At 46.8% G+C, this 13525-nt stretch overlaps 2 protein-coding genes and 1 long non-coding RNA gene across 3 annotated transcripts in view; 2 read left to right on the plus strand and 1 right to left on the minus strand.

The window, feature by feature from the left end:
* Positions 1 to 4143, plus strand: part of INTS6 (integrator complex subunit 6) — a 110646-nt gene extending 106503 nt beyond the window's left edge. Inside the window, exons 20-21 of the transcript XR_004429054.1 lie at positions 2042 to 2234; positions 4007 to 4143. The gene's annotated coding sequence lies outside the window, so the exon portion shown is untranslated. The remainder of the gene's footprint in view (positions 1 to 2041; positions 2235 to 4006) is intronic.
* Positions 1 to 8530, minus strand: part of SERPINE3 (serpin family E member 3) — a 23921-nt gene extending 15391 nt beyond the window's left edge. The window contains 4 exon segments of the mRNA XM_033177657.1: positions 66 to 264; positions 1242 to 1451; positions 4001 to 4234; positions 8264 to 8530. Coding sequence (XP_033033548.1) covers positions 66 to 264; positions 1242 to 1451; positions 4001 to 4234; positions 8264 to 8519 — 899 coding nt within the window. The 5' untranslated portion in view covers positions 8520 to 8530.
* LOC117063757 overlaps positions 4209 to 13525 on the plus strand; it is a 27016-nt gene continuing 17699 nt past the window's right edge. Inside the window, exon 1 of the long non-coding RNA XR_004429056.1 lies at positions 4209 to 4820. This is a non-coding gene — a long non-coding RNA (uncharacterized LOC117063757). The remainder of the gene's footprint in view (positions 4821 to 13525) is intronic.

Here is a 13525-nt window from a genome sequence, read left to right on the forward strand (position 1 = left end):
GTGCAAATCTACGCTCTTCTGATTGCTGGCTGCACAGCACCTGTGAGAGGGACTCAGCTGCTCACCTGGGCAGGAACACATCCATCCTGGCTCTCCTCAGGCTGGTGGTCCAGAGGTGGATGGTGCTGGCTGTGAGGTGTGGCTCACTGTGGCTCAGGGGGATGTCTTTGTCACGGGGCAGCACCAGGAACAGACTCACTGCACTTCCCAGGTAAGGCAGCTCCAGCACCCCCACCTGATGTCCTGCGGTGTCTTGGAACTGACCTGAGGGTACAGTGGATCAGAGGTCAGCTCTGTCCCAGGAGCCAGGAGAACGAACCAGTGCCAGACCCTGAGAGAGGCTGGCTCAGAGGACTGGAAACAATAAAACGGAGCATCCACCTCACCCTCAGGAGGCAGTTTCAGGCCAAAGACTGTTGGGTGATATGGTCGTTTTATAAAAATCCTAGACCTAGAGTCTTTAAGATACCCTCACAGGACCAGAGCCAGAGGCTCTGTAGGGCTAGGTATGGGGGGGATGATGGCATGTGCAGAACCACATAGAGTAGTGCCACCTTATCCTTGGTAGATATGCTCCAAGAACTGCAGTAGAGGCCTGAACCTGTGGATGGTAATGAGCCCTGCATATACTACGTCTTCTCGATCTGATAACCGAGATGGCTACTAAGTGACTAATCAGTGTACGGTAGACAGCCTGGATATGCTGGACAAAGGGATGATTCATATCTCAGGTGGAACAGAGAAGGACATCAGGAGATTTCACCAGACTATTCAGAAGGGTGTGCAATTTAAAACTTGAAAATTATTTGTGAAATTTTCCATTTAATATTTTCTGATGCGGATAACTGAAACTTCAAATAGCAAAATCATGGATAAGGGTACAGGGTACTACTGTACCCGGTCTTAAAGGAACAGCCAATTCAATCCGGGCCTATTGTGCCTGCCAGGGTGGCAGTTTGGTCCAAATTCTACTAGTGCAGAAGGAAATGTCAAGCATGAAACTGAGTTTCTCTTCCACATCTGTGTCTTTTCACTGTCCTGTCAGAACACACTGTCCAACACTCCTCTCTCAAGTCCCCGGGCACCCTAGTCTTTCCTTCTGCCATGTGCGCCCAGTCCAGCAGATAAACCCTGCAGAAACACATCCCGATCCCTTAGGAGCAGGGACCTGGCCTCCTCTCTCCTGCCCTCTGGCCCGGGCTTCCTCTCCCTTTAGACAAACCAGCAGGGGCAGAGCTCACCGTAGTTGACCTCGGTCATTTGGTGCATCATGGGGACCTGAAGGACGAGGCCATGGGCACAGGTGAAAGGCAGGATCTGCGTGTCTGTGGAGGAGAATCTCTTCCGCCAAGTGCCTTGGAAGGACATGGTGCTCACAAGCACAAGCTGAGCAAATGCTGCACCAACTTGCTCCCTCAGCCAGCCACCAGGGCCCTCACTAGGGCCCTCACCTGCAAGCAGGAAAGCAAGGGGGGCGTGGGTTAAATGTGCACTGAAACTGAACCGAACCCAGTGCATGTGTGGACAAGGAGTTAAATGCTAAAGTTAAATGCAGAGTTAAAACGTGAAAATGAAGATCTTTTTGCTTAAGGTGGTTTCTCTTCATCTTACAATATCTTTTCAATTTACTTAAGAATATTTAATTCCCTGTCTCAGCTCCTTGTGCTGTCAACGACCCAAGGCACCAGGAGCTGCTCTCAACTTTTGGGGACTGTTGAGTGATATGGTCATTTTATAAAAATCCTAGACCTAGATAGAGTCTTTAAGATAACCTCACAGGGCCAGAGTCAGAGGCTCTGTAGGGCTGGATATGAGGGCGACAATGACACCCCCTGCTGGGGGATGAGGGTGTGGAGAGGGAAATGGAAGTGAGAACTCAGAAGTCCTGACACTTGCATGACCACTCAGGGGAGGTAGGGGCAGTGAGGCATCTCTGGAGTTGGGTTGGTAGCATATTTATTAAAATCTGTTAATTGCAAATCGATATGTGTTTATAACCAGCTGTTACTGAAGACTCTGCTTTTTATTCTTTTCTGAACAGGTTGGGATGCTGCTACTGGTTCTGTCTGGGGCCATTTCCTAGGAATTATTAGACATTCCCTCCCCAGGCAGACCCTTGGAAGAAGTATGTGCTGTGATGGGAGATCCTGCACAATGTCGCCCCCAGTCCCCATCCTGCCCTGCTGCTGAGCTGAATCTCTCACTGAGCCTTTGCTTAGACAACAATATTCAAGGTATGGTCTTTGGAGGGCTGCACTTAAAATTTCATGCAGTGCCAGAAAGAGGAGAAGGCAGACCACCCCTAAGGGGATAGTTTTTGTCCCAGCTGTTTATTTGTTTAATAAGCACACACTTTGTGCTAGGCTCTGTTCTAAGTGCTTTAGCAAATCCTCACTGACTCCTCCTAACAGTTCTATTGTTATTCCCTATTTCACAGGTGAGGGAACTGAGGCTCAGAGAAGTTGGGCAAGGTCACATACTTATGAGGGGTGAAGCCACTATCCACCCAGTTAGCCAATGCAATGTGGATTGCATTGAAATAGAACCCCAGCAGCTCCATGGAAAGCTTGAATTTGAATCCAAGCAGCCTGACTCTGGACTCTGTGCTCTGAGCAACTGAGCCAACTGCCCCTTTTTCTTAGAGGACAATCAGCCTGCATTGGGAGCTGCTTCTCTGGCCTTATGCCCTGGTAGCACAAGGATCTGAGCAGGGAATTAAACATATTTAAGTAAATTGAAAAGACATGGTAAAATATGAGAGCGAGAGAGAGAACTTTATCACAAATGATGTTAATTTTTGCATTTAATTCTGCCATCCTTGTCCACACACTCACCGCTTTCCATTCAGTCATAGTATACATATCACTTCCTTCCTATTCTCCTTTTTTTTTTTTTTTTTTGAGGCAAACTCGCGCTCTGTTGCCCAAGCTGGAGTGCAGTGATGCAGTCTTGCCTCGCTGCCACCTCTGCCTCCCAGGTTCAAGTGATTCTCCTGCCTCAGCCTCCCCGAGTAGCTGGGATTACAGGAACATGACACCATGCCCGGCTGATTTTTTGTATTTTTAGTAGACATGGAGTTTCACCATGTTGGCCAGGCTGGTCTCGAACTCCTGACCTCGTGATCTGCCTGCCTTGGCCTCCCAATCCTGTTCTGCTATTTAATCAACACTGGGTCTTGAATGTTCTCCACATTGCTGTGAAACTTTTGAAATGATCAAGGATGCTGGAGCCAGACTACGTGGGTTAGAATTCTGGCCTGTGGACCTTGGGCAGGAGGCTGAGCTTTCTGTGCCTCAGTTTCTCCAATTATAGAATGGGGAGAGTAATAGCGCCTACCCCTTAGGATTATTGTGAGGGTGAACTGAGATAATCAACTTGGAGCAGTGCTAACTAAATAAACTAAACACTCGGTAAGCGTTCATTATTTTAATTATCTTTTGTAATAATTACAACTGCATAACATGCAGGTGCTGTGCTACACTGATTTACCCCTCATTGCAGGGCAGCGAGGCTGTTTGTAAGTCTCTTTATTCAATAACGCTGAGCTAAACATCTTATTGTGTGTAACTTTTTCTTAAATTATTTCCTTAATCTAAATTCCCAGGAAACCCTTTTTTTGACTCCTGTTGCATTTTGCTGTCACAGGTAGTTTATTATAGATGAGAGCAGAGCTCAGTGGGCGAACAGTTGCATGGGACAAAGCCTGTGGGGTCCTCCAAGTTGGGAGGCTCTGAAGAGCACACTTCTTTGTTCTTGTGGCTCACGTGTGTGTGTATGTGTGCCCATGTGTATATTTGTGTGGGGGAGGGTCAGAGCAGGAAAAGCGGCAGAAAGGGACTCAGTGTCCCCTTGTCATTCAAGGGTAGGATCTCCTAAGTGGACAAACTTCTGCTGTAATTGAAGATGGCCTGAGCACCATGGCCTCTGACAAGTGATGAGTGAGACTCTTTCTCTGCAGCCCTCTGACTTAACCTTATTGAAATGGACAGTTTTCTTTTACCTGCAGTCTGTCTGGAAGCCCCTTCACTAGTCTGGATGGCGGTGCTGTTGGGCTCACCGAGGTCGGCTGGTTCCAGGCTGCTATTGGCCCACCAGGAGACCTGCTCCACAAAGCAGGGGGACAGCGGTGTTCCCACTTGCACAAAAAGGCTGCAGGCCAGCTCCATCTCGGCGCCTTGGCTGGAGGTGGGTATTGTGGCATAAACAGCATGCAAGAAATCTTTCACCCTTTGGTCTGTGAAAAATAAGTTGGGATAAGTTGACAATGGTGAGTGTGAGTAAGGAGTTAGCACAACCTCCAGCGCACATTGCATTGAGATGGAACCCCAGCAACTCCACTCTTGCTCATAAAGTTCATCTACCACACAAAGCCAGTTTGAAAAAGTCATAGCTAATGTGCTCAGGAATCAGCCTGGATCCACCAATTAAAAGTTGGGAAGAAACCATGCTAGAATCTGAAATAAATCAGGCTGCAATGAAGTCAAATAGAAAAACACTACCAACATCCTGTAGATGAATAGAGGTTATTCTTCCTTAATTTCCTGCCTTAGGAAGGTTGATGTGTGCTGGAGTAGATTTTCTAGGGCTGGGAAAACAGCAGGTCCACCATGCAGGGTGATGGGGTTTCAAACACAACATCAGGAGATTTATGTGCAATGTCACAGTGACAATGATGGGAGGTGGCCAGGATGTTGTACTGTCAATATGTCTTGTTCAGGGCTTTAAATCCATTCCCACAACTACGTGTCATGAGCCTGAGTAACATTTGGATTCAGCCTTGTGTAGAACTATGCTTTCAATTTGAGAAATACAGAGGAAAGGTAAGAACTCCTCCCATCCCCCCTTTCCCTAAGACCCAGCAGACAGCTTGTGTTTTTTTTTTTTTTTTTTTTTTTTTTTTTTTTTTTTGAGACGGAGTCTAGCTCTGTCGCCCAGGCTGGAGTGCAGTGGCGCGATCTCGGCTCACTGCAAGTTCCGCCTCCCGGGTTTACGCCATTCTCCTGCCTCAGCCTCCCGAGTAGCTGGGACTACAGGCGCCCGCCATCTCGCCCGGCTAGTTTTTTGTATTTTTTAGTAGAGACGGGGTTTCACCGTGTACACCAGGATGGTCTCGATCTCCTGACCTCATGATCCACCCGTCTCGGCCTCCCAAAGTGCTGGGATTACAGGCTTGAGCCACCGCGCCCGGCCGACAGCTTGTGTTTTTAATGTCAGTGAGAGGCTGCAAGAATGTCGAGGAAATAATAAGCATTTGAGAGAGTCGATAGCTTCCACCTTCATGGATGGCAGCTGGACTTCTATTTATTTACTGTTTATACAGGAGATTGCTTCCTTCTCTCCATGATCAATAGTGGATTTTGTTTTCATGTTATTATTCACAAGCTGCAGCTTCCGTCCTCTCCCAGGCATCCCTTAGGCTGGAACGAGGGCTCTTGCCTGCTGGTGAGTCCAGACACAGTTGCATACCCCAAGCTTCACATTCCTGGCACATGCAAGCTGAGTGTTTCCAGAAGTGAAGCCCCTTTGCTTAGGCTGCTTCTACTCCCTTTTAGGCACAGCCCTGCAGTTATCTACAAACCCTCCCTGTGAGACAAAATGCTGGGTATCTTTTCCTCCACTACCTGGCTCCAGCTGGTTTTCACTGGGCTGAAACTCTCACTCAGTTGGGGTCTGTCCCCTCTGACGCCCTTCATGTTGCAGAAGCCAAGCCAGGAGGCAGCAGCAGACCCCCGAGTTTCCTGGCTAATGTTCTCTGGAGACACAGGAATCCAGAGTCTACCCTGGCCAGGGCCCCCAGCCACGAGGCTGCAGAGGACGTTAGTAGGCAGACATCACTTGTCCACAATATGTTCACTACCAAAGCTGCTTCTGAGAATCCACAATTGCAAAAGATTGACTCAGAATCTTTATCTCATGAATCAGCCTAACTTAAGTGCTTGTATTTGAGTGTAGTAAGAAAAAAAATGGATAAAAACATACTTATAATCAGATTTTACTCTATTGAGGAAGGTCACATGTATTTCTAAGATCACATTCCTAGGAATACTGACTGTCTGCAGAGAAGAACTGAAACACTTCCCTGGTCCATAGTGTGATGTGACCTGAGGAATGGTCACAGAGCTCTCCTCTCCATCTTTCCACCCTCTCTGGGCCAGGGGACCCACATTCTTTTAGTCAGAAATAATACAACAGCAGAGTACGTTGGCTTGAAGTGAATTTTTGTGTGAAATCTTTTCTCTGCCCTAGCTTAGTTTGTCCATGCATATTTGCACACAGGAAGAACATTTTTAGGCCCACCAGAATATGCAATGACAGGGTGAAAAATGCTGGAGGTTAACTGTGTTTATAGACATTGTGCTAAACACTCAACACTCCTGATCACACTAAACGCTTTTGACAGTCCTGTGAATCGAGGGCTATTATTATCCCCATTTTATAGATGAGAGAGCAGAGGCCCAGACAGATTAATAAAGGTGCTCAGTGTCACCCAGGTATAGGTGGTGGGGCTTTACTACCCTGCCCACCCGCAGGGTGAGGAATGGGTGGGCTGGGACGACCCTACCTAGGACAGCTTCATTCCACTTGGAATGAATGTGAGGCCACAGAGCTCATAGCCTCTTTTTTATTTTTTATTTTTTCTGTCTTTGCTGAATTCCTAGATCCTAGTCTAGGAAGAAAAAAGTATGTGCGTGAGTGTCTGTTTTAGCTGGAGCTGGTAGATTGGTTCTGAGGTCAAGCATTGAGCTGAGGCACTGAGCGCAGGCAGAGGTGAAGCTGACCTGGCATTCGAAAGACTCATGCTGCTGCCGGCAGAGCTGCTCTAAAATACATAATCCATAGAAATAAGCTGGCAGATCTGGCACTGGCTAGAAGTCACAGATTTATAAAAGCAGGTTGGTCAAAAGCATGGGCTCTGAAGCCAGGCAGCCTGGGCTTGAGTCCCAACTCTGCCACTTATTGACTCTGTGACCTTGAGCAAGTTGCTTCAACTCTCCGTGCCTATTTGCTCATCTCTAAAATTGGGATGATAATAAAATTATCCTCAACAGAGCTGTTGTGACAATTAATTCAATTAATGTTTGTAAGTGCCTCCAGCGCTGCCTGGCACCTGGGAAAGCGTGATGCTAGGGCATGTCAAATGAAACTGAAACATTGCCATGAAACCTGTTAGGTTAAAAGGAAACCTTAAAATTCAAGGGTCACCACCATTCCAAAGTCTGAATGCCTTCTGTCACAGACCTGTCCAGTGATCACTATTCCCCACTTGCACGCCATAGGGAGCTGAGCTCCCTGTCTCCCAGATAGCCTGAGTAGCTGAGTGAGCTGGAGAGAGTGAGTGTGAGTATGAGCAGGAGGGTGAGCTGGAGAGAGTGAGTGTGAGCAGCAGGGTGAGCTGGAGAATGTGTGAGTGTGAGCAGGAGGGTGAGCTGGAGAATGTGTGGGTGTGAGCAGGAGGGTGAGCTGGAGAATGTGTGAGTGTGAGCAGGAGGGTGAGCTGGAGAATGTGTGAGTGTGAGCAGGAGGGTGAGCTGGAGAGAGTGAGTGTGAGTGTGAGCAGGAGGGTGAGCTGGAGAATGTGTGAGTGTGAGCAGGAGGGTGAGCTGGAGAGAGTGAGTGTGAGTGTGAGCAGCAGGGTGAGCTGGAGATAGTGTGAGCAGGAGCGTGAGCTGGGGAGAGTGAATGTGAGCAGGAGGGTGAGCTGGAGAGAATGTGAGTGTGAGCAGGAGGGTGAGCTGGAGAGTGTGAGTGTGAGCAGGAGGGTGAGCTGGAGAGTGTGAGTATGAGCAGGAGGGTGAGCTGGAGAGAGTGAGTGTGAGCAGCAGGGTGAGCTAGAGAATGTGTGAGTGTGTGAGCAGCAGGGTGAGCTGGAGAATGTGTGAGTGTGAGCAGGAGGGTGAGCTGGAGAATGGGTGAGTGTGAGCAGGAGGGTGAGCTGGAGAGAGTGAGTGTGAGTGTGAGCAGGAGGGTGAGCTGGAGAATGTGTGAGTGTGAGCAGGAGGATGAGCTGGAGAATGTGTGAGTGTGAGCAGGAGGGTGAGCTGGAGAGAGTGAGTGTGAGTGTGAGCAGCAGGGTGAGCTGGAGATAGTGTGAGCAGGAGCGTGAGCTGGGGAGAGTGAATGTGAGCAGGAGGGTGAGCTGGAGAGAATGTGAGTGTGAGCAGGAGGGTGAGCTGGAGAGTGTGAGTATGAGCAGGAGGGTGAGCTGGAGAGAGTGAGTGTGAGCAGGAGGGTGAGTGAGTGTGCATGTGGGCAGGCCTCTTACCATGGACAGTGTACCCCAGGGCATCTGCCAGCTGCTGGCCAGTGTTCCCTTCTGCTCCAAACTGCAGGATCTCCAAGGGGAGGGACACACCAGCAGGAGAGATGACGAAGTTCGTCTCGTTTTTACACGCAGCCACGCTCTGGTAGAGGCGAAGTGCAAATTCAGTCTTCAGCAATGTCATTCCTTCACGGAGGTGGCCATTTGCTTGGAGGAAGCAAGAGTGAAGGAGGAAGAGGGTGACCAGGAAAGGTGGCATGGAGGCTGGGAGGGTTTCTGCAATTCAGAGGGAAGAGATGCAAGGTAGGCTGGAAACTGGTGATGAAAGAGGACTGTATCCCACAGAGGACTGGGACCCCCAGCTCTCTTTATAGGGGCTGGGGGCGGCTGAGGGAGACATGCATTGAGCTGTCTTGGTTACCCACCCTGAGGCCCACCCGCCTGGGCTGCAGAGCTGCACCCTCTTGTTTCAGCATTAGAAATACTCACTGTGGTCCTTTGGAAGCCAAACTGTGGGTCTGAAGATCTGCTTCGTCCACTTACTGGATGTGTGACTTTGGCAAAGCCCTGGTCAGATCAGAAGCAAAGCATTGTGTTGGGAAAAGAAATGTAAGAGGTAATCCTACTCATTGTTCTTGGTATTTAGCCAGCTTATAGCTGTGCCATGTCTATCAGGAATAATAATAAATAATTATCTACTATGTTAAAAAGGACTTTGTACATTTGCAGTTAATCATCCCAACAATGTCACTAGTATCTGTTATTTTATTTCATCTATAAAGAGGATGATCGAATCTTTGAGGCTCAGTGACTCATTTATATGGGGAAAGAAACAGGGCTGTGACTCAAATCCTGCTCTTCTATGAGTGGTGTATACAATTTTGAGAATACCAATGTACATTAAAATGTTGATACATGAACTAATTGTACCTCGAATATCAGAATTCTTGTGATGCCAATTTGTCTCTAAAAAAGAATATTTTCACAAAGAGAGTTCCTACCACAGAAATGTACTCTTCCAAGGAAGAGAGATCATTAGCTAGAAAATAATGCAAGAAGAAAAAGGCAAAGCAAAAAAATGTTTTCGATGATCATGCCACACATCCAGCCAGCAGCAATTTTTGCTAAGTTATCTAACTGTGGTATCATACCAGACTGATGTAAGAAGAGGTCCAGAGTCACTTCCTGGACTCACCAGTGAGCAGCTTACCCTGCTGCTCACATTCACACTCACTTCTCCAGCTCACCCTGCTGTAGAAGTTTGCAAGCAAGGCCACTGAGCGTGATGGTGCCTATTTTAGGTAAAGGTCCAAGATAGAAAACATCCTCTTTTTTCCAACCCTTCCTCTCTGCAGCCAAGTACAAATGCAGTGCTTGGATGACCTTGGTACACAGGTCTTGGTATCTCTGTCTCTCTGTCTCTCTGTGTCTCTCTCTTTCTGTGTGTGTGTGTGTGTGTGTGTGGTGTGTGTGTGTGTTTGTGTCCCAGCCCAGGATCATTTGCAAAACTTTTAAGCCCCAGGGTTATTGCAGCTCTTATAACTTCCCACCTCCCACAAGAACACTCTCAGCAATCAGACCTTGATGCCCCTGGGCTCCCCATGAACAAATCCCTGTCATGGCTCACCTCGAATGGCCACTTACTCACGGGCTTTTGTATCACTGTTGCACCTTTCCTTGCTCAATTCTGTCCTTGTGGGTCTCCAGCATTCATGTGCTCCCCTTTTAAAAAAGTGGAGCAGAATCTGCTTTGAATCACAAGACAGCGCAGAGAGGAAGCTGGCGATTGCCGTCTCTGCCGGCGATGTCTCTACCACTCGGTCCAAATTCCTGGAGCCTGGAGGTCCTGCAGAGAGCCAGGAGAAGCAGCCCAGCCCAGGGCAGCAAAGCTCAGATCAGAAACAGAGCAGGGCCATGGGGGGGAGCCAGCCACACCCGTCAAGCCTTCTTAGGCTTGTGACCTGGTTGTACCAGCAAGGAACCCCTCATCCAGCCCTTTGTCACATTGAGGAATTCCACTGATAACTTTGCTTATTGGGCTTTTGCTGGGTACCAGGTACCTAATGTTTCCCCCCTCCTCTTGTGAAGAAAACAATAAATCAGTCATTGGGCACTACTTAATTCAGCAAATGAAAAGAAATTCTGCAAAAGAGAAAACAACTCAAGATATGGCACAGTCAGTTCGGAGCAGGGTGACTTGCCTCATTTATTATTAATAAAAGTGAATGCACTAATTTATATATATAACTTGAGCTATTAATAATCTGGTTCTTCTCAGATACAACAGTTAGTAAGTCCAATAACTAATTTGAGAAAGAGACCATATTGTCAATGAGTAGACAGATATTTTTGAAAAATATGAGCAGCTTCTGTCAAAAGTCTGTCCTTGTGATCAGTTCAGAATTACATACATTTCTGTTAAGGACTTAGGCCTTGTATTAAGTTCAAATAGATGGTAGCTTATATGTGGTTACAGATTAAAGAAGAACTAAATGCAATTCTTAATAATTATGTCTCAGGCATCTGTAAGTGTTAATATTTGAAAATCAATGGACTGTTTTCACTTGACAATTACCCATACCCCTGTAATCAGTGGGTAATTCACTTTAAGGAATTTTATTACTGACACCCAAACCTGGGATTGTTTACATGTCTTAGGATAGTTACAATTCTGTAACTGCATCACATAAAATATCCCCAAATCTTTAGATTCAGTGCCTTGGACTCTAAGCCATAGTATGAAAGGAGAATAAACAGGTTTAACTTATTCTATAGCACCCAGAGAGGGCATGTCATTCATCCATCTGTCCATCCATCCATTCATCCATTCATCCATCAATCCATCTGTCCATCCAACTATCCATCCATCCATCTGTCCATGCATGTATCCATCCATCCATCCATCCATCCATCCATCCATCCATCCACCTATCCATCCATCCAACAAATATCTCTTGATCACCTGCTTGGTCACAAATCACTGTGCTTCTAGGTTCTGGGCATATGGCAGTGAACCAGTTACCTGGACTCAGCTCCTACGGGACTTAGAGTCTTGCTCACTGCCTGCATATTTTAGATGTTGATGGTGATGGAGCCGCAGTAACTTGTGAGGACTGCCTTGTCACACTGTGAGCTACCTGTAGCAGGAATTGTGGGGGAAACAGCTGATTCACTATTTGCCAGTGGTAGCAGTGGAGAGAAGCTTATAAAAAGATTTCCAAGATTGAAAAAAATTTTGTTTGTGTAACTTCTACAGACATTTCTTTCTAACTCTATGAATATACCATTCTAACTTGCTTTTAAGAAACATCCTTCAGGAAAAATGCTAGGGAAATTTAACATACAGGATATATTTTCTATATAGGCTAAACATTTTAAAGTGTGAATGAATGAAAGATGAACTGGAAATGATTTTTCTTCCGTGTACTCGGCCTTGAACCTGGGTAAGTCACTGTGCCCCTGACCATTTAAGCAGAGATTATCATGTTTATTTCTATCTTGCTGGGATGGATGTTCATTATACTGCTAAGTGAGGCTCCATTCTTGGAGACATTTATTTGTAATTTTAACAACATACATAGGGAGCATTATTGAGCACTTACTGTGTTCCAGCCACTCTATTAGACCGTGTCCATTCACAATTGCAATGAATCCTCACAGCAATCCTATGAGGAATGTATTATCATTCGTATTTTGCAGATGAAGAAACTAAGTCTGAAGAGCTTAAGATCTTGCCTAAGGTCCCACCAGGTCAAGTTGGGGTTTGAACCTAGGGCCACCTTGACGCTAAGGCATATGCCCTTCATCACAGTCTTGGTGCTGTCAGGAGCCAAGGGATGGGGTCTCCTAAAATTCCTCTTGGCTGTAGGATTCTAAGTCTTTCGATGGCCAGCCCAGACTCTTTCGCTCATAATGTGTGTTCACTTTGCCCGCATTTACCAGGAATGCTGTGGTGAATCACCTGTAGGCAGACTGCTATGAGGCCCAGCACTTTTAACAATTATGGTTTAACATTTTTCACTAGCCGATTCTTATAAACAAATCACTTTCAAATCCAAAGGTCTACCAAACTAATGTGATGGATAGAAGCATTGCATTTCAATTCAGTTAGGACATAATTAATAGGTAGGCATCTCCTTTGTGTTTATATGGGCTGCCTGTCTGGGGTTGTACAGAGGGAGTCCCATTTGTAGCCCTGACCTTGAGGATTTTGCCATGAAGAGAGAGCACACCCACTGAAGACATGGGCACTGCTAAAAGAAGTCTCAGGGAACAGCTAGAGCAAACCAGAGGGCAACACAAGGTAGCCCAGCACATGGTGCTGCAGAGCCAGATGAAATTAGCAAGTCCTTCATGGGAAATGGTGGAGGTGAGCCTCCACCTGTCCTTCCAGGAAGGCAAAGGCAAAGCGCTGCTGCTGGGCTTCCTGCTGTCCTGGCTGATAGCTGCAACACGGCCCTCAAGTTCTTCATAGCTATGCAGTGCCTAGACTCAAAATGAACCTGGGCTTCTCTACTTTTTGATAGCTTTCAGAATGGTGTGCCGGAGAGAGCACAGAGGGCTGGTTTCAAAATAACTGCAGACCTTGGGCAAGTCACTGAATTGCTCTGAGCTTTAGTTGCCTCTTCCACAAAGTGGGTGTATAATACCTCCCTCTCACTGTGAAGATGACAGCAAACAGCCTTAGCATGGCACCTGATAAGCAGGAAAGGCTGAAAGCATCAGCTTCTTTGGACTATGTCCCCATCTCTCATCTCATCTTACTTAAGAAACTGCCATCGAGGTCCTTTCATGCTCACATAAGAAGCAGCTTGGGAATCGTCATGTAACTGGCTGGACTATGAATCTATGCTGTTGTATCCAGAAATATGTTTTTTTAAAATTAATTTTATTTTTTTTGAGACGGAGTTTTGCTCTGTCTCTGAGGCTACAGTGCAGTGGCACAACCTCAGCTCACTGCAACCTCTGCCTCCCCGGTTCCAGCAATTCTCCTGCCTCCACCTCTTGAGTAACTGGGATTACAAGGGGCTGCCACCATGCCTGGCTAATATTGTATTTTTAGTAGAGATGGGGTTTTGCCATGTTGGCTAGGCTGGTCTCGAACTCCTGGCCTCAAATGATCTGCCTACTTCCGTCTCCCAAAGTGCTGGGATTACAAGCGTGAGCCACCGCATCCAGCCGGAAGTATGTTTTTAAATGTCCTGCAAGAAATAGGTTGGAAACTTTAACAAAGGTCTCTAGACTTGAATTCAGAGCTAGTTTTTA

The sequence above is a fragment of the Trachypithecus francoisi genome, unplaced genomic scaffold (genome assembly GCF_009764315.1).
Source record: "Trachypithecus francoisi isolate TF-2019V2 unplaced genomic scaffold, Tfra_2.0 Lachesis_group18, whole genome shotgun sequence".
Lineage (NCBI taxonomy): Eukaryota > Metazoa > Chordata > Mammalia > Primates > Cercopithecidae > Trachypithecus > Trachypithecus francoisi.